At 37.0% G+C, this 26,085-nt stretch overlaps 1 protein-coding gene across 6 annotated transcripts in view; it reads right to left on the reverse strand.

Moving 5' to 3' along the window:
- Positions 1 to 26,085, reverse strand: part of LOC134801445 (voltage-dependent calcium channel type D subunit alpha-1-like) — a 133,003-nt gene that overhangs the window by 55,526 nt on the left and 51,392 nt on the right. For all 6 annotated transcript variants that reach the window (XR_010145670.1, XM_063774011.1, XM_063774010.1 and 3 more), the window contains exons 3-10: positions 10,025 to 10,245; positions 4,516 to 4,621; positions 3,467 to 3,606; positions 2,774 to 2,880; positions 2,218 to 2,370; positions 1,486 to 1,682; positions 528 to 631; positions 124 to 302 (exon numbers count right to left, since the gene is read on the reverse strand). Coding sequence is in view for 5 of the 6 variants with exons in the window: in XM_063774011.1 (XP_063630081.1) it covers positions 124 to 302; positions 528 to 631; positions 1,486 to 1,682; positions 2,218 to 2,370; positions 2,774 to 2,880; positions 3,467 to 3,606; positions 4,516 to 4,621; positions 10,025 to 10,239 (1,201 nt within the window). In the remaining variant the exon portion in view is untranslated. The remainder of the gene's footprint in view (positions 1 to 123; positions 303 to 527; positions 632 to 1,485; positions 1,683 to 2,217; positions 2,371 to 2,773; positions 2,881 to 3,466; positions 3,607 to 4,515; positions 4,622 to 10,024; positions 10,246 to 26,085) is intronic.

Below are 26,085 nucleotides of genomic sequence, written 5' to 3' on the forward strand. Positions count from 1 at the left end.
AGGTCGCATTGTTTTATTGTTTTTTCACTTTTTCAATGAGATACTTTGAGCTTTGAGCTTTGAGCTTTGTCTCCTATTAAAAATCATTATTAGTGTTAATAACTTTGATTTTTTTTGTTTTACCTAAACTATACTCCCTCAACTGGTCAGCAGTGTCGTTCTGATCCGCCAGAGGCTCCAAGTACTCTGCCTGCGTGATCCAGTCGAGGTAGCCCTTCAGGTCCTCTTCTAACTGCTGCTTCTCGCGAAGTTTCTGGAAGTCTCCCCGGTTTTTCGCCTTTTCTCTTTCTTTTGAGAATTCTCTGAAATAATGAAAATTATAAGTCACAATCCTAGTCTTTCGGTTGACAAAAAAGACACAATTTAAAAACCTCACGTAGCTAGAAGACGTTGATATTTACTTTAGCTTTCTTCTAACTTTCAAAACGTCGGAGATAAATTGGAAGTTTATGTATACGCAATTAAGTTCCTTTAGAGTTTTTAATCATTGATTATAATTTGGTTCATATTTAATGATTCGTACGTACCCAGACAACACACCGAGAATTAGGTTCATGACGAAAAAAGCTCCCAATATGACCATCGACACGAAATATATCCACTCCCAGCTGTTGCCCATCGCATCTTGAATCTGAAAACCACAATAATCTCACGTTAGGATCACTCTTAATTTTGTGGTCAATTTAAATGGCCCCAAAACACCTCCTTGTGATACAAAATTTATTGTATCTAAAACAAGCTTTCTGGAAACAGACATATCTGTCCGGTCACCGGTGGTTCTCCGTTTGCTTCCATTTACCAATGAGAATTTAAATAGAGGCGGATTGTCAAATTAAATAAATAATGTAGCCACAGTAAATTTACTGCCATCTTTCGACAGAAGATTAAAACTTTTAGAACGCAATTTGACTTTGATCTTTTTCTTTCACTGATATGTGTTAAATTTCTTTATATCAAAAAGTAGGCATCTACTCGAGATTATGCCAAACTGCCAAAGGTATGGTGCAATCTTTTCGAGCGATGGCGTCATACCTTTGGCCTAGTCTCGAGTAGATGGCGTTACCTTTTGATATTTAACAAATTTAATACATATCAGTGAAAGAATAAGGATCAAAGTCAAATGGCGTTCTAAAAGTTTTAATCATTTGTGTCGAAAGATGGCAGTAAATGTACTGACTACATAATTTACTTTGTCAATACTCCTCTAGTCTAAATTCTCTTTGCATTCACCAACGAATTCTCGTGAAACTTTGTGACCTGGCGGTGGCGGCGTAGCATGGTCGCGTTTTTATCGCTTGTCACCATGTCTGTCACGTTCTAACAAGCATGTAAGTGCGAAAGGGACGCGCATAGTGACAGGCGATAAAAATGGACCCATGCTGCGCCCGCAGGATCGGTAAATAGGTATGGAGAAATAACTATGGAGTTCGCGTGGTCTACATAACAGCTCACGTAGCCAGCCACTCGTATAAATAAAGTACTCACATTATACATGACTTCAGTCCACCCCTCCAACGTAATACACTGGAATACCGTCAACATGGACAGCCCGAAGTTATCGAAGTTAGTGATGCCAAAGTTAGGCCCGATCCAGCCTTCTTGGCACACCATCTCAGAGCCCAAGCTTGAGCAGTTGAAACCGTTATCCAAGTCGCAGGGGTGGGGAGATTCCATCATCTCGTCTGAAAAAAAGATCGCGTCGAAAAAAAGACGAAGTATTTTTGGAAAATGAAGAATTGAATGTTTCATTTAGGTGACCACACTTTGAAGATGCCAGATGCAGGCTAATGATTACGAGTAAATTAATTATTAGTGGCTCGTGCTAGTGTGCGATGCTCACAGGTAGAGAGGATACAAATAGAAAGGTAAGAAAACAGTTGCTGCCAATAAGTGATATACCGTTGAATTTTTTAATGTAATGTCATTATGACTCACGGCTAACTTAATGGCTCATTAACCCAAAACCACTGTTAGCCTCAGTCAAACATTAGTTTATGTAAGTTTAATCTTGCACAGTCTCCCATCAGTCACATAAAGATTGCACAAACCCGGTTCAATATCTTCAACCCATCGATATCTAGGGTGATTGCCTAGCTTTTATCCCACATATGTCACTTCAGGATTTAGAATCGCCTCACCTATTCATTCGATGGGGCTGATTTAGCAGATAGATATCTAGATCGATAGATGACTCATGAGTTTAAATTAAATAGTTACTGGTGTGTTTGTTGAAGCAAGTCTTGTGCATTTTCCCGGAGAAGAGCTCAAGGCCGATGATGGCGTAGATGATGATGACAAAGATGACCAGCAGCGCGATGTGGAGCAGCGGGATCATCGCTTTCAAGATGGAGTTCAGCACGATCTGGAGACCTGGAAATGGGAAATGTTTGTAAGTTTAGACTAAAGAGTAGTTAACTCACATTTATAGACGGGTCTAACGCGAATTTTATTCAATTAAGTACCTTGATTTACCGACGTTTCGACACAGATTTCACTGGTCGTGGTCGGGGCTGACTGATGTCCCAGCAAAATGTCTGTTTTGACATTTCAAAACGTCGGTAAATCAAGGTAATTGAATAAAATTCGCGTTAGACCCGTCTATAAATGTGAGTTAATATGTGTTCAAAACGCGAAAGTTTAAAATATTATAAAGAGTAGTTGTCACATGGTGAATTTTCAACACTTTATGCGGCTCGTGCCGCATTATAATCAAGTGCACTTGTCAAGTATTTTGATTTTAGACCAAGGCCTTATACATAGAAAAAATACTAACTTGGTACTCCAGAGACGAGCCTTAGAGGTCGGAGCACCCTGAACGCCCGCAGCGCCTTCACATCGAACGCATCTTTAAATATGCTCGACAGCACCGTGCTCACCATTCTGAAATGAGACAAACATGATTATTTACTACTTTTACTTTTACTTGTGAAATTCATCTCTATCATATCAGTTTAACAACATCCACTGCTTAACAAAAGCTTCACCCAATGATCTTCAAAATGTTCATTCGCTGCGGTCATTCGCTGCTCATTAAACAACTACGGGCAATTTTTATAAGATCAAATTGTTTTGAGGCCTCTTTCTCCTGTAGTGGGAATCTGTTTTACGAGTAGTTATGGCGTCCGTATACTGCCACTAACCTGGCATTTGTGTTTGATCAAATTTGTGTGTTTGTGAGTGAACTGATCAAATTTCATTGACCCTAAACCCAGTATATAAGTGCGAGATCGCATTACCGTTTTTCTATCGTGTCGGGAACAAGCCGCGTAGCCAACATGCTCAATCGCTTACGCTCCGTAGCGATCGAAACGCAACTGTCACTGTGGCACTAATATGGAAGTGTGATAGAGATACATAAAGCGTTTCGTTGTCGAAGCGATAGCGATTGTGACCTTGGCTAGGCCGGCGGTATGGTATCACAGGTATAATTACTACAGAAAAGGGCACTACTGAAGTTTTCACTTACCCAATAACGACGATGGTGAAATCCAGCAAATTCCATCCATTCCTAAGATAGGAGCCCGCGTGCATCACAAACCCATACGCAAAGATCTTCATCAAGCACTCCCCCGTGAAGATGACCAGGAACACATATTCTATTTTCTCCTGCAAATTGTAAAAAAGCAGCTTTAGAAGAAGACAAAAACTTTTTTGCGATATAAGGTCTTGGTTTAAAAATTTCGTAAACCGAAAGCATCTTTTCATGATTATTTTTTAAATCAAAAAGGTCAACTATCATCTCTCCAGTAAGTCTTTTAGAAGAAAATATAACATAATAAACTGGTCGTAAAACTTCCTACTGACAATTGGTCGGCTGGAAAAAACCGGACAAGTGCGAGTCGGACTCGCCCACCGAGGGTTAGAGGAACCCTAAAAATGAGCTTCCAGATCATTGATATACTTTCCAAAGAACGGCTTGGGACACTCAACGAATGTTACTTGATTTTGCAAAGGAATATTTTGCGTGGATCCTCCTCACCCTACTCCCTACTCCTGTCCATTTCTTCTCCAAGCGGCCCGATTTCCTACTCCTCTCCTCCAGAGTGGACCTACAATCTATTACTGTTACCCCCCCTCCTTCTAAATTTCTGGATTAGCGTGGATTATGTGCTGTAAGGGGTACTTACCAGCACAGAGTTGGTGTAGTTGGAATGCCAATGTCAACAGCGGTTGGGGTAGGGCGTGAACACCGCCAGCGCGATGCAGTTGGCAAGGATGGTGGCCAGGATCATCCATTCGATTAGTCTGGAGGATCCAGTGTCTGAAGACTCACCACTAGAGTTGGTGTGGTTCGTCTTTGTTTGGGTAAGGCGTGAGACAACGAGCAGTGGGTTACGATGGTGGTCAGGATTCACCTGGTTTGGAGTGAGAACACAGGGTCTGAAGATACTTAGTGGCACGGAGTTGATGGTGTAGTTGGTCTTTATTATGGTAAGGCATGAGACACCGAGTAGTGGGCTAAGATGGTGAGAATTCACCAGGTCTGGAGTAAGGATCCAGGTTTTGTAGACTTACCAGCACAGAGTTGGTGTAATTGGAATCGCTGTTGGGGTAGGGCGTGAACACCGCCAGCGCGATGCAGTTAGCGAAGATGGTGGTCAGGATCATCCATTCGAACGGTCTGAATGCTAGTTAAGGAACTCACAAAAGGCAACATTGTATAAATATAATATTTGTAATATAACACTTTAAACTGCTGAGCAAGCAGTTTCCACAGGGAGGATTGGAAAGGAAGAGGGGAGGCCTTTGCCCAGCAGTGGGACACACACATAGGCTAATAAAAATAAAATAAAAAACAGTTTAAACTCTCGCGTTTTGTACACATATTTAATTACACAAACGGGTCTACCGCGATATAATTTCATTGTTTTTAGAGTCTGGCTACTGAAATATTACACAAATGTTTGGCGGGAAATTCGAAAATTTTGTGTTATGTGAAATGTAGTGTAAATAAGACCTAGCTCGATAATACCGTAATATTAATTCATCACTAAAAAAATACATAGGTACGTACTATGCCAAATATGCTAAATGCTAAGTATCAAAATATTTATAGAGCACCAACCTCCTAATTTGTTTACATTTGTTTAGGAGTTGTAAACATTGCAGTTTTTCGTTATAAAACGCTACACGTCGACTTCGCACATTGTCGTAATTATTTACGAGCTTAAATAATAGTTTGCGAACCTCACTCAGTATAGACATTATTAATATTATTTAAAATAAACCCCCTTATAAACCGCAAACAATTTGACTGAATGACATAAATTGACAACTGACTTTTAGCTTTTTTTTTAAATCATAGACAATTGGTGATACAACAACGAAATATCTGTCAACAATTTTTGGCTAGCCAGACGCAGAGTGTAGGCGTTATATCGCGGTAAACCCGTTTGTGTAATTAAATATATAATATTTGTAATCCGTAAGCAGTTTTGAACTGTCATAATTATATTATACATATATATTGAAATTTGTATCTCAGTTATTAAATGTGGGGCCCATTTAAGCTAAAAGTCTTCATCGACTTTGACATAACAATGTGTGAAAGCGTCATAATAATAGTCATAATTTCATAAGTCGCTCGCCGTGCGATGAGTTTTTGGTTAAGTACCTATGGCCATACATTAACCTGCCAAGAAGACCAAGTCGGAAGAAACTTAAGCCTTAATAAGGCGGAGAGAATATATTTTACACCTGATTTTGAACTTTATTTCAAGGTGATACTGCCCGATTCGAACTTTAAGATACAAACAAAAACGTCACTTTTGACACTGACACATCTAATCCATATCGTTTCTAGATCTATTAATTGACGTATCTTAAAGTTCGAATCGGGCCGATAAGGTTTCAGGAATTTTGCATAATTCCTGACACCCTTATTCTACCTGTGTAACAACATTAACAACATACCAATATTGTCATTGTCAACTACTATGGAGGTTGAATGTCGTTATAATTTAATGTCTCTATTCTAAACCTTGAACCTGTATAGTTGCCGCATTTCAAACACTATACCCTTTCTAAACAACTCAAATGCTAGTTCACGCGATTATGGTCTTAATAGCTAGATGATTATGTCACAAAATAGCGTACACGTGTGTGTGAACTTGGGACAATAGGTATGGCGGCTTTATGGCGGTTATCACACTGGACGCGATTCGCACGTCGCTCCGATGTTTGAGCGAGACAACGCTATGCTCGTATTACAGCGATATCCCGCTCGCACACAGAGCGACGTGCGAATCGCGTCCAATGTGATAACCGCCTATGGGGCAGATTTTAGGCATCTGGAGAGGAGCCAAGAGCACAGTATATTCATAGTCTAAAGCAGTAGATCAACTGATTGGGAGCACTGGAAACCTTACTGACCATATATTCTCTGACTCTGGGAGTGCCGACAGAAGTGAAAACATTTAAAATACATAATTATTCTATTTGGAATAGTAGGTTATTAGTAGTAAATCATTGTGTGGATCCGAAAACACGAGAACCCGAGAACTCGAGAACACGAGAACCTATAGTCAACATAAGGAACACAACTTACACAACACTACATACAGAGTAAATAGCAGTGTTGTTATGGCTGTGGTTTCTCTATAAGGTGGAGGTATTTCCCCCGTTAGGCTGTTCCAGCTTCGAGTGAGATGGGAGCCATTCATTTATTACGTAAGACGATTTTTGCCAGTTTTTGATCCCCTCTCTCATGTATGAAAAAATAAGAATAAGCTGACCCCCAACCCCCTATATTACCATATATTACGTTGTACTACCAACTCATCAGAACGTAAGAATCGAAAGGAAAAAAATAGTAGGTACACGTTTGGTTTTTGTGTAGTGTTTATTTTTCGAAAAACAAAACGGTTTGCACTTCGGGAGTGCCGGCAGAAGTGAAAACTCAATGACATTGTAACAGTTTTTCGATCAGGTCACGTGTCCGTCTTACGTAATAAATGAATGGCGCCATCACATTTCTCTGTGCCCTACTTGTTTTCGTATATAATTGTTATGTTTAACTGTGGCAAGTGTCAGAAACCGGAAACGCGGGGCGCGTGGGACGGGGCGTGAATTACGAATTGGACTTCAAAAACTCGATGTCAGTTTGTTGAAACCAGGGATGTTGCGGATGCAGATTTTTTGACATCCGCGGATGCGGATGCGGATACGGATATTTAACGCCTCACATCCGCGGATGCGGATGCGGGTACCAAGATTTGGTACATAAAAAACGTCAAATATTACATTTTTAGCATTTTTTATTTTAAAAAAACGAAACGTTTAGTATTTGAGCAAGAATATAGGTGCGTTTTATTTAATAAACAGTAACTTGGCCGACTTTTCGGGATCTAGACGATTTCGTTATATATAATGACGAAATTACCTAGCACTTACGCCGCCGGCGCCGCTGCTAATACGTTCCTGTTACCGACTTGGGCGACATCGCATCATGCGGATGCTCCGCATCGATTTTATGCGGATGCGGATGCAGATGCGGATGTTGAAAATAATGCGGATGTTCCGCGGATGCGGATGGGGATGCGAATATTCGCAACATCCCTGGTTGAAACGGGGCAGGCGGAATTTGAAATGTTTAAGTATGTATGTTTCACATTGTTTCAACGTCTCTCTAACTTGCTGAACGGCCGATTCATACTAGTGTGAATAGGTTCCAATTTTGCGTCCATGTTGGCTAATATCATAGAGAATAATAATAAATAAAAGAATAATAATAAATAATCTAGATCTTGAGAGACTCTCGCTAGGTGGTTGGATCAAGGGTCGGATGCAGAAGGCGGTAATTTTGGACACGGCGCGTATAGTACGTTGGTTCCTCTCTCTGTAGCCCTGACCACCGGTAGCATGGGCCGTGCCTGCCCCACTGCCGGTGGCACCCTAGGTTAGGATTTTTATAATGTATTTGGTATTATTTATTGTTTTGTAAGTGTTTATATATTTTACTTTTATATTCATAATTATTATAAAGCATCTAGCCTAAGAGTTAAAATAAATAAAGAGAATAATAAAAAATAAAAATAATAACGGGTAATATAATCTTAGGCGCAAGTACCTTACGCCTGAATCAAAGAATAGTATTATTTCAAAATACTGCCCGTTTACTCTTTCTAATTTTCAAAGTGATCTCGCGTATTTATTTTCGTTCAATCTCCATAACGACTGTTTTAAATTTACAACCGCGATAAAAGTAGTTGGATTATCTTGTTCGCTCAATAAATCAGATTGATGGCTGCTCGTTTTTAACTGACGGACGCGCGATTATTTTTATGTTTTAGTGAGAATTGATATGTATGGTTTATTTTATACAACATGCCCCAACCTCTAGTCAATAGTTATCTTTACTATTTCATATCTAGTGAATCTCTAATTCATTTCCCGAATCGCGCCGTTATTGAATGTAATAAAACTAATAAAAAATACTTTTGTGCTACATATTGACTTTGATTTTACTTTGGACACTATATTAAAAAAAAACTATGACTATTTCGTTTGTAAATATGCATATAGGAAAACTAATTTGATGTTTTATTGAATTTCAATTAGCGATTATTCTTTAGGTCAGCACGTGCTAATGGTATAAATATCTAGTGCAAATGCAAAAAATACTTATAAAACATAACAATATGAACGTGCAAAAAACACGTCCGAAAATTTACTGGCTACAGCAGTAAGGCGTATTACGTGAGCTAATAAACTTGCACCTCTGGGGCTTTGTGGGGTAACATGGGCCGAAACGTAGGGTTAAATATACGGGTTCCCATTACTTGTCGAGAGACCAGGGTCACGGTGTATATCCGCATAGTTACTGGAAGTTTTTATATTCAAAATAGGTGCTAGACAATCATACGGCCCGCCTGATGATGAGCGGCCACCGTAGTCTATAGAAGACTGCATCTCTAAGTAATAGTAAAGTGCCTATAACGCAGCATTACCACGTTGGATAGCTATATACAACCTCTCCCTAATTAAAAACTAATTAGAATTCAATGAAAAGGTATTATGAATGTAAAATATGTTATTTTTTTATATCCGTGATATGCGCCGAAACATGTTCCAGTGCATATCGCATTAATTGAAAATTAATTAAAAAATACCCATTACACGAATACCTACACGTTTCATTATTCAAGAAGATAAATTGTGTTTCAAGATTCTGATTCAATTCTCATAATAACCCCTCTCTCTCGGCCTCTGCGACCCTAAAGGCTTTATTAACAGACGGATCTTCACAAAACACCAAACCAACTCCGATTTATAAGGTATCATTTTCGTCTCTTGTGACATAATGTGCTATTAAAAGCCCATGTGCCCGATTGTTGCGGATTGCGGCCGCAAATATGATTGTTTACTTAGCGCGGGTGGCCGGTTGAGCTCCACGGCTTAAATATTGTGGTTTCGAACGCATATTGCGCTAAAACTGCTAATTGCTTTTTCCGTATCCGTACCAACTAATGTAGCTACTTAGTTGACATAATTTTACCTGCATTTGTATTATATGGAGTATTTAGTTCAATATAATTTGCGCATTGTATTACGGATATGTGCTTTCCTTACCAGTGTATAGCGTTATGCTGTGGGGATACGGAACGCTGGGATACGGACTGTTGACGCAGTCCGTCTTCATGTTTCACAATTATTAATTAGCTACCTATGTAAAATGTGTAACGAAAAAAAAATTGATGTTAATTTTCTCTGTTATAGATTTTCTCTACATTATTTAACGTAATGACTAGGTATTTAAAACCATTAGAGGCTGAAAATATGATTGTTTACTTAGCTCGGGTGGCCGGCTGAGCTCCACGGATTAACGGCTTAAATATTGTGGTTTCGAACGCAAATGGCGTGTATATCTTCTTTTCTATATGTAGTATGTTGTGGCGTTAAATAAATGTATTTTCTTTCGACTTTCTTTCATATTGCGTTAAAAGTGCTTATTGCTATGCGTGTGTCAGTTGACGTCTTTAACGGTCAAAGGTTAATTAAAAATACAAAAAATTTAAAAGGATACTTCCACTCAACAATATCGATGCAGACCTTCCTAATCGGGTTCTTGAGCGTGAGACAGAAGAGCGCGCGCTTCGGTCTCTCCTGCAGGACTTTAGGCCCCCGGCGGGCGGCCTTGCGGGGCGCGGGGACCGGGATCAGGGGCCCGTCCGGCTCGGGGGGGTCCGCCGGGGTCCCGGCAGGGGCCGCCGGGACCGGCTCCGGTTCTGGGGCGCTCATGGTTGCCTGGAAAGGAGAGGTAAAATATATAATAAAAATTGCTGCAAAATCTACGTCGCAAAATTTTTACAACTGACCTACACCGAAACGAAAGTGACTTCCTAATTCCTGAGATCTACTCCGCCTAGGATTATTATATAAGTAAGAAAATAGCGCGCCAAATAAAATTTGCATTGACAGTTTTAACTAAGCTCGGACTACCTACCCTCAGTCATTTAAATATTGATTATTAAATAACAGTCTAAATTTATACCGATGTAGATATGCGTATGAGGGCTACTTTGAAAATACAAACGCATTATAATTTATAATTTTCGATAGGTATCAAAATAATAATATATTTCCACAGTTGCTCTAATGTTGCCCAGATTTCGCTTTTCACACGGACCTTTAAAAGTAGGCACAAGCTGTCTATATTTAAACGTGAACTTACTAATTTTATACGTACTATACTTATTTCCAATCGTGCGTATGAGTTATTAATAAATATGACCTGACCCATTCTATTAATAAATTATGACGTCAAAGACATTTTAAACTGGAGTCTATGAAAAACAGTATGAAAAAGCCATTAGAATCTGTTCGGAAAGAGAAGAGTCGTGGAATGTATTGGGCCCCATACATTTCACGACTCTTCTCTTTCCGCACAGACTCTAGCTGAAATCCAGCTCAAAATATATCCCTCACCAAATCTGAAAAGTATTAAAAATAACAAACCGGGCAAGTGCGAGTCGTACTCGCGCACGAAGGGTTCCGTACCATAATGCAAAAAAAAAACAAAAAAAAAGCAAAAAAAAAAACGGTCACCCATCCAAATACTGACCACTCCCGACGTTGCTTAACTTTGGTCAAAAATCACGTTTGTTGTATGGGAGCCCCATTTAAATCTTTATTTTATTCTGTTTTTAGTATTTGTTGTTATAGCGGCAACAGAAATACATCATCTGTGAAAATTTCAACTGTCTAGCTATCACGGTTCGTGAGATACAGCCTGGTGACAGACGGACGGACGGACGGACGGACGGACGGACGGACGGACGGACAGCGAAGTCTTAGTAATAGGGTCCCGTTTTACCCTTTGGGTACGGAACCCTAAAAACTGCTTTTTACCACAAAAAAGTTTCATTGAGTTATGTATTACGGTTACGTGCGTTCTGTTTTTGAGTATGGCAATTTGGTTTGGGAAAATAGGAGAAAGTGGTGGAATTGGAACCACTAACATAAGAATTAAAAAAAAATGGGTTTATTTAGAAAAGGTAGTTAGATAAGATAATAAATAAAATAAATTTACCTAAATCCCTAAATGTACACATTATAGATGTTGTCGCAAAATAATTGTTGTTAAAGTCAGTAATTATGAACAAAGTACATAAATGGCGTGTGGAATTATCGCTACAGTGTTAATTAATGTAAGTAGCCATTCACAACGACACGTAGGGTAATTATTTTGCTAACAAGCCCCCACTCCACATTTAATGTTGTGGTTGCCCGACTATACAAGGGAGCGCAATATTTTATTATACGCTTTATATTCCGTGACTATGTTTGTCTCATCTATGAAAATTAAAATATAATTGTTTATTGCCACAAATAAAATCAACAGGTACACATTATAGATGTTGTCGCAAAATAATTGTTGTTAAAGTCAGTAATTATGAACGAAGTACATAAATGGCGTGTGGAATTATCGCTACAGTGTTAATTAATGTAAGTAGCCATTCACAACGACACGTAGGGTAATTATTTTGCTAACAAGCCCCCACTCCACATTTAATGTTGTGGTTGCCCGACTATACAAGGGAGCGCAATATTTTATTATACGCTTTATATTCCGTGACTATGTTTGTCTCATCTATGAAAATTAAAATATAATTGTTTATTGCCACAAATAAAATCAACAGGTACAAAAGAAAATAGGTACAGTCGACGTCGAAAGATATATTTACACTTTTGAACCTTACTTCCTTGTAATAAGGCGGAAAATCTAAACATATCTTTGTCGTCGACTTTACCATAAATTCAAAAAGTCCAAAAAGTTGAAATTTTGCGAAATGTAATATATGGACGACTCCATACCCCTCGGCATCATCAATAGCACGCCTCGTTGTACCTAATGCATTTAGTTATTATTTATGTCTGTGTTTCACGGAAGTTTTGGTTATTGAAATATTATTTCTGGCTCAATATTGTGACATTGCATTAATGTAAGAATGATAACATCTGTGCCAATATCTGATTAACTAAATAAATAATGATAGACAGGGACAGGGACACGACGGGAAGTTTATGACGCGACCGGCGCGATGATAGAGTCGTATTATAAACAGTGTGTCAGGAAGTGAAACGGTGGGGCCCATTTCTTGAACGATATTAGACTAATATTATTAGTCCACGAACTGTCAAATCGTATGGGTTACCATGGCAACACACTAATATTATTAGTCTAATATCGTTCGATAAATAGGCCCCTGCTGTACCGTATCCCTAGTGTACATTTCATTCGATAGCATGACGTGACGTACGCGTTTGCGTTAAGCGTCACTTTGTATGGGATTTTCAGAAAAACGTCCCGTTTGGCGCGCTGTTCAAAATCCCATATAGACATAACGCAAATGCAAACACCCGTCATGCTATCGAATTAAATTTACACTAGGGATGTCTGATATTTCTATAATTTAGTATTTGGTATCTAAATATTCCGCTCGAAAAAACTGTTCCACATAATGTGCCGATTTCAAGTGTAGATGGAGGAATTGCTATCCGAATACGTACGCCAGTATTCAATAGGTATACCTACAGACTTTTGACAGTATGGCAATATGAGTAGGTATTCATTTTATTTAGGAATTTTTTGAACAAGGCGACAAAAAATGTAAAACCATTTATTTTGAAAGCATTAAAAAGCGAAATAATTAACTATTTGTTAGACCTGAATTTATTAAGGGTGAAAAAGCAGTTCCATCTCGGAAGTTAGTAAATTAATATCTAAAAAAAAAACTAATCTCTATTCTCAGTTTTTGGAACGATGTTAGGCTAATATCAAAGAGAATTTGAAATAGAGGCGGATTGTCAGAGTAAAAATGTAGTCACAGTGAATTTACTGCCATCTTTTGACAGATATTTAAAACTTCTAGAACACCATTTGTATTTAATCCTTATCCATTCACAGATGTGTTAAATTTGTTAAATATCAAACTCTATTCGCTTTGCTAATATTAAATGCGTATTGTCATGACAACCTATACAAAATGACGGTCCGTGGACTAAAATTATTCGTCAATTGAAATAAACCCTGGTAGGTACCTACGCTATAGTTCGTTTTTTTAGCATTAGAATAAAGGTAAACAATCTTGACGTGTCTTTTTATTGAAAACCACTTTTGAACAATAAGTCACGGCAAATATGTAACAATTATGAATCATATACGATTATTAACATTCTTTTGCTTTCATAAGTAATGGTTACTGATTTTTTTAAAAAGCGTTTTTCAATTAAAAGACACCTCAAAATCGTGTAGTCTTTTTCTAATGCTAAAAAATGAACTATAGATTTATCCTAAATGCGTTCGTTCTAATCCTTACTTCCTTATGTTTTAATTCACATTTTTGTGCCAAGGTCACAGTTGAATTACTGTTCTAAAAGCTACACTGCGACTGAAAGGCAAATTTTCCATTAGACATAAAATATGAGCCATTGAACTCCAAAACGGCCGGAATGATTATGTAAATTCAACTCTATTAACGTGGCTTTATTGCCCATATTGCCTTGGCTATTTTAGGTATGATCGAGAGATGCGCAGAACATTACTTTGCAGTAATTTCGTAATGTTTTTCGGGATCTTAGAGTTATGTTTGAAATAGAAGGAGGATGCGCGACCCAAGGATATGGTCAATTTGATTACAGGCCCGAATTTACAGACCTAGGGCCCCTAGGCACTTGGTACTTGGTATGGTACTTAGAATTTGTGGGGGCCCCCCTTCTCCATCTCTATCTCTCTATCTCGATCTCGACTACATCGATGTTTATTTTAAGAAAAATAACTGATAGGTAACGGTGTACACCTTACATTTAATTAAAGTTTCAAAAGGGACTCTACGTGTTGGCTTCGGCTTCAGGCAACGGCAAATGTCCGTAACACCATTGTTCCGTGATGAGAAAGCCTACATACATATACCTAACCTGCTAAAAAGTAAAATTAAAATACAACTATCTCTACCGCTGTCTAGGCTTTAGTATTCTAATGGTAAGTACTTTTTAGGGTTCTGTACCTTAAAAGGAGAAAACGGAACCCTTATAGGATCACTCGTGCGTCTGTCTGTCCGACCATCCCCACCCTTTATCTCCGAAACTACTGGGACTAAAATTTTGAAAAAAAATACACAAAACAGTTCTTTATCTATAGATGACAGGAAAACCTATTAGAAATGTGCAGTCAAGTTCAAGTGTGAGTCGGACTTAATTACCGTAAAATGGGGTGAGTAGGGTTCGCGGGGAGAGTTGGGTTATGAATGGGGAGAGAAGGGTTGAAAGGGGGGTGAGATGGGTTTTTAAGGCTACTGCTACAAAAATAATGTATTCCAATTTAAAATGGAGCTATAGTAATACTCATAATAAAAAAAATCGATCCAACAATCTACCAAAATCACCTTTGTATGAAAACCCAACTCACCCCAAATACGAGATATTACGGAGTGAGGTGGGTTTTCCTGTTTATCGTCAAAGTTATGAAATAGAACTACCCAAAATAAAATAAAAACTAAAATACAAACGTCCGGAACACTTATTATATACACCATTCAGTTTGCATATGTAAAAATAAAATGTTATCGAGGTTTGAATGTCAGTTTTGCGCCTACTCACCCCATTTTACGGTACTTAGTTTTTGATCCTACGGGAAGACATTCCATTCACGTTCCACATAAAAAAATGAGTACTTAATGTACGGAACTCTTGGAACGCGAGTTCGACTCGCACTTCACCGGTTTTTAATTTTTCTATAACTTATTTTATACCAACACATTATCAACAATCAAATATAATAACAACTCATTCAACATAAAATGAACTTCCTTACCCTAAATTTCTCGATATTCTGATTGTCTGAGTCAGCAGAACTCAATGCCCACTAAAAATATATTTTCCGTGAAACGGAGCGTTTAAAAGCTTCCGACCCGGTACCGGGAACATTAGCTGACTCAAGGCAGAGGAGGACAGCGATATATTAACTCTTTCTTTAAAACCAGATATCATGACTACAATATAGACTTTCATATTCTAGCCTATAGTCTGTATCTTTAGGTATTTAAAAAAAAAGTAAACAAAATCTACCATCAAATGGCTTCTTAAGCCAGTTGACGGCAGATGAAAACATTACACGATCAAATAATGTAGGTTAAAGTCAGGTCGTTCAGTACAGTACAAAACCACCTGGATCTGTCGATCCAGGTGGTTTTGTATTTGGTTGGTTAATCAATAAATGTTATAACTACCCGAAAATGTACAAATTATTTGTTTACTTTTATTTAAGTACCTAAAGATACGGAGTATAGCTGCTTCTTCCACTTGCGGGAGGGAAAATCGAACGTTCACTTTGACATCAAAATGCTATCTAAATGATGTCATTTAGTTAATTCGGGCGTGAATTAAGCTCGTAGGTATTTGTCCGACACACAAACTTTTACAGTACATATGGTGCTACTCTACCGCACTAGTGCGATAATTAGCACATTACGTAACTATGTCAAAAATTGAAAGGGCCATTTGTACTGTAAAACGTTGTACGATACATGTGCGAATAGGTTTGCAACTCGTGTCAATTTAAAAGTTAATTTGTTATGTGCAAATTTCCTACTTTTCGCACTTGTATTGTAATGTACTATTAGTTAGCTTGAAGGTCTAATACACACACAAAAAATTAAAATTTGACACTAAATTTAAGGGTTTACTTATGTTGATTCGTTTTTAGAAAACTCTGTTCAAACTCTCTGAGAATGGTCCATTTCATTTTACGAGTAATATACATTTTATAAGTGAAGTCTTTGTTACCATGCGACGAATTTAACGACGCACTAAAAACATTCTTGTTATGAAACGGAACGGTTATATAGTTGGTCAAATCAGTCAGTCAGTAAGAACCAGGAAAACTATACCCATCCTTTTCTTTTGGGTGCTAGAACTGGTGTAAGATAAAGATTAGTATGATTCTCTCTGTCTATGATTGAAATGAGACAGTCCTTTGACAAAATATATATAGATTATTCTATGATTCCTAGTAGATTGACATTTATCTGGGGCCCACTTCTCGAACGGTATTAGTCTAATATTATTAGTGTGTTGCCATGGTAACCCATACGACTTGACAGTTCGTGGACTAATAATATTAGTCTAATACCGTTCGAGAAATGGGCCCTAGGTACCGATTGAGAAAAGGGCCCCTGTGGCCTATTTTATAAAGCTACAAGTTACAATTTACAAGCGGAAGTCTCGTTCTAACACATAGGGTTAGAAAGAGACTTCCGCTTGTAAATTGTAACTTGTAGCTTTATAAAATAGGCCACTGATAGCGCCTGCAGATTTGAATACTACCCAATAACTACAGAATTTCCCGATATTAAATAAAAGTTTAATTACACAAACGGGTCTACCGCGATATACTTTCATTACTTTTATTTTTACATCGTTTCCATAGCAACGACGATGACGTTTCGACTATTCGTGACTTTTTGTGACCATCATAGCTGGTGCAACATAGGTGCAACTTATTGTCAGCTGAAACGTCGGAATTTAAGGTAGGTACCTAAAATTAAAAATAATGAAAGTATATCACGGTAGACCCGTTAGTGTAATTAAATATGTGTACAAAACGCGAGAGTTTAAACTGTTATTAAAAGTTGTAATTGGTGAATAAGAGTTTTGACTGGCTAAAATGAAATTCTTTGTGTGAAACGTACCTATATTTGAAGTTATTAACATGCGCACTGTACTTACACTTGAATTGCTCGCGGCATAATACACGTCGGGTTATTTTGGAACTCTAGTGAGACTTCTATACTTATTTGGTTATTGGTAATTTAAATTGTCATGTAATATTATAGACTACACCGTCTACACCACATGACCTTCACCTTTAAACCATTACCATTGAATCATCGGTCACAAGGTCATGCTGCTGCGAACTACATTGTGCAATAAACCTTAAGCTGTGTCTGCGTGGCTTGTGCTTCCCATAATGCTGTGGTCACATTGGTATATGGGCATTCCACAATAAGGTCTACCGCGGGGATGTGACGCGGATGGTAGCCACCTTAATAACCTGCAGAAATATATAAAGCCTGACCAGTATTATGATAATTGTCAAGAGGGCGCTGCACGCGCTGTTATTATCATGAATAGGGTAACAGTTCAGTATATTATGAAAAAAAATGTTCCAGTTTATATACATTAGTATATAATATACACACTTATAATATTAGACTAATACCATAACAGAAATGGGCATTTGGTCAGGCTTTACTTATTGTTGAATTTAAAGCGTCATCACACATTAATTTATTTTTTGTCTATCATAATAGCCGAAACACATCCACTACTGGACATGAGCATCCCTCAGCCTGACATGAAATTCGTAATAAATAAGTTTTTAATCAATTTTTATTGAAGAAGAGGGCCTCTAGTTCTTCGCTGCATAAGGCTGAATCACACCGCCTGTCTGTACCCAGCTTAACCGGTAATGGTGATTAACTCTGATTGAGTTTTTACGATTCAATAAAAGCTATCGTTTCCACTGAGCTGCTAGTTGCGGTGAGTTACGATGTGTATCGAGTGAATATACAAATATACATATTCGCGATGAATCTCTGTATCTCTGGTTTTTACAAGCGTTCATTCAACTGGTTGTGTTGTTTTCAACATACTACATATATAAATACCTACTACATACATACTGTTGTATGTGTGAGTCAAATTTTGGAAGGTAAAATAGAACCAGTTCCTGATGTTCGATTGGGCTCGGGCTCAAATTTGGTATACTTAAGTATGAAAAACTGGTGACAATGCCGTATTTATTTATTTATTTTATTGATCAAATAAGTAACACAGCATTATGTACAGTAAAACCAAGGCACTGTGAAACTACAAAAAATAATACTAGGAGACAAAGAAAAACAATACACATAAAAAACAAATGTGACGTCCCACGGTCAAAGGTACCTTATGGCGGGTATGGAGTTATGCATACCCCAGTAATCTACAATAAATAACCTATCGATAACACAAAAGATCAACCTTCTAGGTTGCGTAGTTACAGAGATATGATTTTTTGAAAATAATGTTGTGAAATGAGCAACTTTACGATAGAGAAGTTTTAAGTTTAGCCGCCTAAAAAACTATGTTCCTGAAGTAAGTTACATAGTTGACTACAAATAATAATGCCTTATATATCTGAGATTAAAAAAATATTGCGACTTGTTCTGTAATGCAAATAGAAACTTTTGATATCGACTGATTTATGTGTATACTAACCAATCTCTTGAAAATAAAGTTTTATTTCATTTTCACGATTGATTGCAATGAGCTCTCAAGATTTAAATTTTATCTATTAGAAAACGACACTGACAGACAGTTTTAAGCAAAAAACAATACCGATTTAGAGGTGAAAATGTATTTTCTGACTTTTTCATATAAAATCACAAAATTGAATATTTTTACTTTTAATGTGACACACAATCAATTTTTCTGAGCATATATGAAAGAAATTCTGTCATTCAAATGAAATAAATCCTAAAACCCCAACTAAATACTATATTTAACCCCTTATGCCACTTTAAACTTACATAACAATAACAGTATTTGCTCCATACATTTACAAAAAGGTACCTTATGGAAATAAATCTAATAATACATCACTACAAAATATCAATCATATTATCGTTTATCTTTTATGAATAGAAAATATTAATTTACATTAAACTGCCCCCAATTTAATTAGTTCTTCGTCATAATAATCTTAAAAAAGACCAATAATTTGTATGTAATGAAAAGGTACCTTGTGGTCAAGTTACATGATGAGGCATGATGATGATGGAACAGTTAGGATAAACTAATAATATTTTGGGGTTAAGATGGTATAAATCGTCTATTTCTTATCAATAATATATTTCGGTTGCTATTGAAGATAAGCGGCATTGAGGTTCAATGACCTCAGATATTCCATAAGGTAATGCGTCGGATATTGGCATTTTTCAGCAAACCAATGGCTGATTTACTGCATGCGACCAAACCAAATGAAGATTATTCTAGTTAAGAAAGACTTGACGAGAGTAACTTTGGTATAATAGCAGTCTACTTGGATTTGTGATGTCGGTCTATGTACGGTTATAATATTTGCGAGGCGCCCCAACCAGAACTGAAATTATCAAATTAGTTTTGCAGAATGCTAATACAGTTCTCTACCAAACTTCTTTTCCCGTATTGACTAGTTTTTTTGGGAATTTTCAATCTTTTTTCCATAAGGTACCTTTTCTACTAAACTCTGAGACGACATTACTAGGCTTATAACTAACTTATAACAAAAATAAAAACAGGTAAACAAACGTTACGCATTAAGGTTTCAGATCACACAATAAAAAAAAATTTAGCATTTTTTCACCTCTTTACAAAACATTTAATATCTCCGAAACTAGAAACCCTCATAAGGTACCTTTTCCCGTGGAACGTCACAAATATACTTACATAAATTAAATATTGGATTTTGGGATATTATGATGATGTTGATAGTTTTTAGTTTATAGCTATCGTGGTGTGAATTATTATAATTTTAACTTATATTTAATCTAATCTAATCATCGAGGTGATCTTATGATCTTACTGTTTGACTTCTGTTAACTGTTAAATAACGAACGTAACTCGTGGCTTATTATTTTTTAGGCTGCTGAAACTAAAGGGTAAAAACGGGACCCTATTACTAAGACTCCACTGTCCGTCTGTCTGTCTGTCTGTCTGTCACCAGGATGGATCTCATGAACCGTGACAGTTACAATTTTCATAGATGATGTATTTCTGTTGCCGATAAATACTAAAAAGCACGGAACCCTCGGTGGGCGACTGTCGCACTTGTCCGGTTTTTTCCTCAAATACTTTTTATTCATGAAACGTCAGTTTTATGTATTTATAGTGCATGGCTACTGTTCCTCAACCCACCAACTGAGTGGCAGCTGACGTTCATGGTTCAATACATTTCCCTTTTATGAGTTATCGCCGGAAAGAATTAGGTCATAAAATCTGGCCCGCGTCCCACTTAAAGTGAAAACCGCAACAGAGTTAAAACAGCATTATCGGTTCAACCTATAAATACCCGTTTACATTATCCCATAGCCATTCAACGGACGGGAATAGCTCAACCAATATTGTGATATCATTGCTCTATATAAAGACATACTGGGTTGCGCAAACACATAGTTACTATTGGATTCATCCCGATTGCGAAATAATATGATAGTTTTGCTTGTGACTTCGTCCGCGCGAATCTCCTTAAAAGGTACACGAGCCCGCCGAAAAAAAGAAACTATAACCTTACATTATAGTCGAAGTCTCTTATATTTAAAACGAGATAGAGTTAAGACCAAGAAAAATCTGCAGTGATTTTGATAGCCGACGCAGTGCAAGTGTTATTTTAAACATCAAACTTTTATGAAATTATGACGTATAAATAACACTTGCACTGCGTGGGCTATCAAAATCGCTGCAGACTTTTCTTGGTCTAACTCTACTTAAATTACATGAAACCTGGCATGAACATTAACTTAAGTATTTTATACTAGAGTCTGTGCGGAAAGAGAAGAGTCGTGGATTGTATTGGGCCCCATACTAGTATCAAAGACATATGTAACTTCGTATAAGACGAATAAAGTCTAAGGAAAAAACGTGCTTCGGAATTCAAGTCAAAGTCATTCTCGAATTGATGGCGCACACACCTTTAGCCTATCCTCGGCTAGATGGCGTGACGACACCGTTTCATATTTAACAATTTTTACACATTAAGATATCAGTGAACGATCATGGATCAAAATGATATAAAAATAATAAAATCATTTATCCATATATATACATTTTTTGATAACTTTATACGTTTTCATTTTGAGTTTTAGTCGTGTGACGATAGATGGCAGTAAATTTACTGTGACTACAAAATTTACAATGACAGGACCCCTCTATACTATCTATTCTTTTTGCTAGTATCTTTGTCTGGTACTACTGTACTAAAACTGTAAAACTCCTAATTTGAAAATTCATGTTCTTTCAAAATGTCGCTTTAAAATGAGAGCCACCTTCGATTGTATAGCGTCGGTTACGTCCATGTGACCCTTATGTCTTTTCAATAAAGATTCGTGTGACTTTTAACTGGAAGAGACCCCACAACGGGATAAGTTCGCCTTTGTACTTCTTACTAATTATAATTGCACATATGTTATTTTTTATTTGTATTTTTGTACAATAAAGAGTTTACTACATTTACTACTTTTATTTATGTGTTATTATGTGGACGACCGGTCTGGCCTAGTGGGTAGTGACCCTGCCTATGAAGCCGATGGTCCCGGGTTTGAATCCTGGTAAGGGCATTTATTTGTATGATGATACAGATATTTGTTCCTGAGTCATGGTTGTTTTCTATGTATTTAAGTATTTATATATTATATATATCGTTGTCTGAGTACCCACAACACAAGCCTTCTTGAGCTTACCGTGGGGCTTAGTCAATTTGCGTAAAAAATGTCCTATAATATTATTTTATTTAATTACACAAACGGGTCTACTGCGATATAATTTCATTGTTTTTACCTTAATCTCCGTTGACATTTGCTGGGACGTCAGTCTTTCCGTGACCACAGCTGGTGCAACTCAGCTTAAACGTCGGAATTTAAGGTAAAAACAATGAAATTATATCGCGGTAGACCCGTTTGTGTAATTAAATATATGTACACAACCGGAGAGTTTAAAGTGTTTTACTACTTTTAACTGACCATCAGTGCAATATCATTGCAAAATACAAATAAGCAGCTATATCGGCGATGGCACGAGTATATCACCCGTTTCTAGGTTAGCAGCATTCACGGAGCATTACATGCAAATCCGTGGAATGCATATTCTGGGGATTAAGCAAGGAATGCAATATGCAAGTAGTTTTAATATTTAAATTCTTGGAGATATTAAGTGGGGCTTGCTTTACGACAAGGCAACAGAATATAGCATCATTATAATAGAAAATAAAAATCTAATGAGTTATATAATATAATACCTTTAAACGAGCAATTCTTGTATATTTATTTCTTTATATGTATATATATTTCGGGGATCTCGGTAACGGCTCTAACGATTTCGATGAAATATGCTATATGCGGGTTTTCGGGGGCGAAAAAACGATCTAGCTAGGTCTTATCTCTGGGAAAACGCGCATTTCTGAGTTGTTATATGTTTTCCGAGCATAGCTCGGTCTCCCAGATATTTATGTACCTTGTTATTAACTCACATTCATAGTTCGCGGTAACGTCCGGGTCTCGTGTATCCATCTCCGGGGCCCCGTTCTCGTATTACACGAATCCGGATTTGTGGTCCGTTCGGAACGGGTAATTAGGATCCGTGTAATTAAGGTCCGTGTACCCGTGTTACCCGTTTGTCCGGATCCACGGATACAAGAGTACGGCCCGTTCTCGACGTATAGTGACGATCGGACGCGTTCTTTATAAGAGCGAAGAATGAAAAGTTTATAACGAACAATAACACATTACTAACGTGTAGCCATGTAACTCAAATAGCGCTTAGTGCGCATAGATAATAACAACACAAGTTTGATTGTATGTTTCAATGGCGGATCTCAAGCTAAGTAATTAAACAGTGGATTTACATAAAGCAGTGTCTTATTAAGTAGAGAATATCATATTGGCGACGAGGGCAAAAACAAAACCATGGCTATGATAGGCAATATAGAAAATTATCGCCAAGGAGGCGATTTTGTTGCTTACATTGAAAGGATGGAGCAATTCTTCATTGTTAACGACATCAAGGATGAACCGAAAAAGGTAGCATTGTTAATCACATTAATCGGGCCAGAATGTTAAGGCGTGCATTTACATAAAGCAGTGTTTTATTAAGTAGAGAATAACAAGCAAAACGAAAAACAAAAACAGAACAACAACAACTAGATCCGGACAACTACAATGTATATAATAGATAGATATAAATAAATATGTACACTCAGGAGGCGTTATTTAGTAAAGTGAAACTGCTGAAGACCCATGATGATATTTTAAAAACTGTTTTGTTAAATTGGGTTTTTATTAAAGAGTAAATTGTTTAAGTATGATCCAGTCTAGACACACCTTTACAGCAACATTCACATATCGTTATGGACGTTATTATGCAATATGCAGCGAATTGATTTTACACACGGTGCATGCACGACTGCATTTAGAACAGCATCGGTAAAAGTTTCAAACATGTCTCCAATATTCTATGCAGTTTATTGGTTTTGTTTATGCACGATATATCGGTTTAAAATCCAATATTCTTCAACCGTTCTACCGTACGGGGCTCCATAGTCAACTATTAGGAACCCTTATAGTTTCGCCATGTCCGTCTGTCTGTCCGTCCGCAGCATTGCTCCGGATCGTTAGTGCTAGAAAGCTGCAATTTGGCATGAATACATAAATCAAGCATGGCGACAGAACGGTATAATAAAAAACCCAAAAAAAAATTTTTTTTAAGGTTACCTCCCATATTTATGATATAGGAGGCAAACGAGCAGACGCATCGACAGATAGTAAGCAATTAACGTCGCACATGGACACCTGAAACACCAGAGGAGTATTAAGTGCGTTCGCGGTATTCGTATAAGTAGTATTCAATTAAATATTAAATTGTCAATTGACAGGTCAATTTAAAATGAATTTAGTGTTTAGGTGAAACAACTGAATTTCGTTTATCATTAAGAATTTTTTCATCGTTTTACCTCCTTAACTCGAAACCTTTTCAACACGAACCAAAAAGCCTATAAGAACCTCTCCACGTCAATACCTTCTATACCTAAGATTAAGACGAAAACTCGTTAGAGCGGTTTCGCACTACGTCCGATCCGAATCCGATCCGAACCCGTGAAAATATGGTCCGTAGTAGCCGTAGAACTATTTCTATGGTAAGTTACGCACTAGATCCGATCTCCGTCATCCGATTTCTTTCCGTCATTCAATGTGTGCGGTGCGTAATTTACCATAGAAATAGTTCTACGGCTACTACGGACCATATTTTCACGGATTCGGATCGGAGTCGGATTCGGATCGGACATAGTGCGAAACCGCTCTTAGAACGAAGTTTTTAGCATTTCCCTTGAGATTCTTGCTACCGAGATTCCACTTTACTAGCTAGTACACCTATCTAGACTTCAAATTTATAACTATGTCTGTTTAAATCTTCGGTGCACTGACCTGGGTTCACATCAAAGCAAATCTGTGCGTTTACAATTTAGATACAATCTTTTGAAATCCGAAACACTTTGATCCTTTGAAGTAAAAGGGGTGAAACTTTAAATTCAACTTTGGCTGTCTAAATATAGAACTCAATTTTCACTGTTCATTTGTGTTTAAAATAGCTATTTATGTGTTACCCCGATGAATAATAAATTAATAGCTGCTAAAAATAGTTAGATTTATTTGTCAGGGCCTTTTTCAGTTGATTTATGATTATTTGGGTATCATTAATTATTAATATATATCTCTTTATTTATTTTTCGTCTTAAGTTAGGTTATTTATAATATGAATATAAAAACACAAAACAATAAAAAATACATATAAACGCATTATAAAAAACCTAACCTAGGGTGCCGCCGGCAGCGGGGCTTGGCCCAAGCTGCCGGTGGTCAGGGCCGCAGAGAGAGGAATCGACGTACTATACGCGCCGTGTCCAAAATTACCGCCTTCTGCATCTGACCCTTGAGCCAACCACCCATCATTAATTTATTATTATTAATGATGAAGGCATATTTGCGTAAAGTAAAACTATATCAGAAGGAAATGAAAACGAAGAAAACTATTATTACGATCTAGTCGTGTGTTTATTTGTTAGAAAAAAAATAAATTAATTAAAAATTAAAAAACACGACTGCGAAAAAGCGAACTGAAAAGACAAAAATATTTTTTAGCTGTGTTAGTTACTCAACTTAATGAATGTAAAAAAATATTAGAATATGAGTGTTTAGTGAAGGTTATAAACAACAAACGCAAAAGTTTAATGCTCATTTAGGATCGTGACTGTACCTGTGTATTTTATTTCAATTGCAGTCGGGGACCTTTTAAATGGGAAAATGGTAATACATCAAGGTCCCCGACTGCAATTGCAATAAAATACACAGGTACAGTCACGATCCTAAATGAGCATTAAACTTTTGCGTTTGTTGTTTATAACCTTCACTAAACACTCATATTCTAATATTTTTTTACATTCATTAAGTTGAGTAACTAACACAGCTAAAAAATATTTTTGTCTTTTCAGTTCGCTTTTTCGCAGTCGTGTTTTTTAATTTTTAATTAATTTATTTTATTTTATACTTTTTAGAATTTTTACATTCATTAAGTTGAGTTACTAACACAACTAAAAAATATTTTTATCTTTACAGTTCGCTTTTTTGCAGTCGTGTTTTTTAATTTTTAATTTATTTAATTAATTTTGGGGTCATCATTTCTGTTACCGACTACCGGTAACACAAAACTTACTCTTAGCGTATTATATTTATTTATAATATGTTTTTCACTATTCTTCAAAATCAGATACTACTTTTCCATATTGCCATGTTTATTTAC

The sequence above is a fragment of the Cydia splendana genome, chromosome 22 (genome assembly GCF_910591565.1).
Source record: "Cydia splendana chromosome 22, ilCydSple1.2, whole genome shotgun sequence".
NCBI classification, from domain to species: Eukaryota; Metazoa; Arthropoda; class Insecta; order Lepidoptera; family Tortricidae; genus Cydia; species Cydia splendana.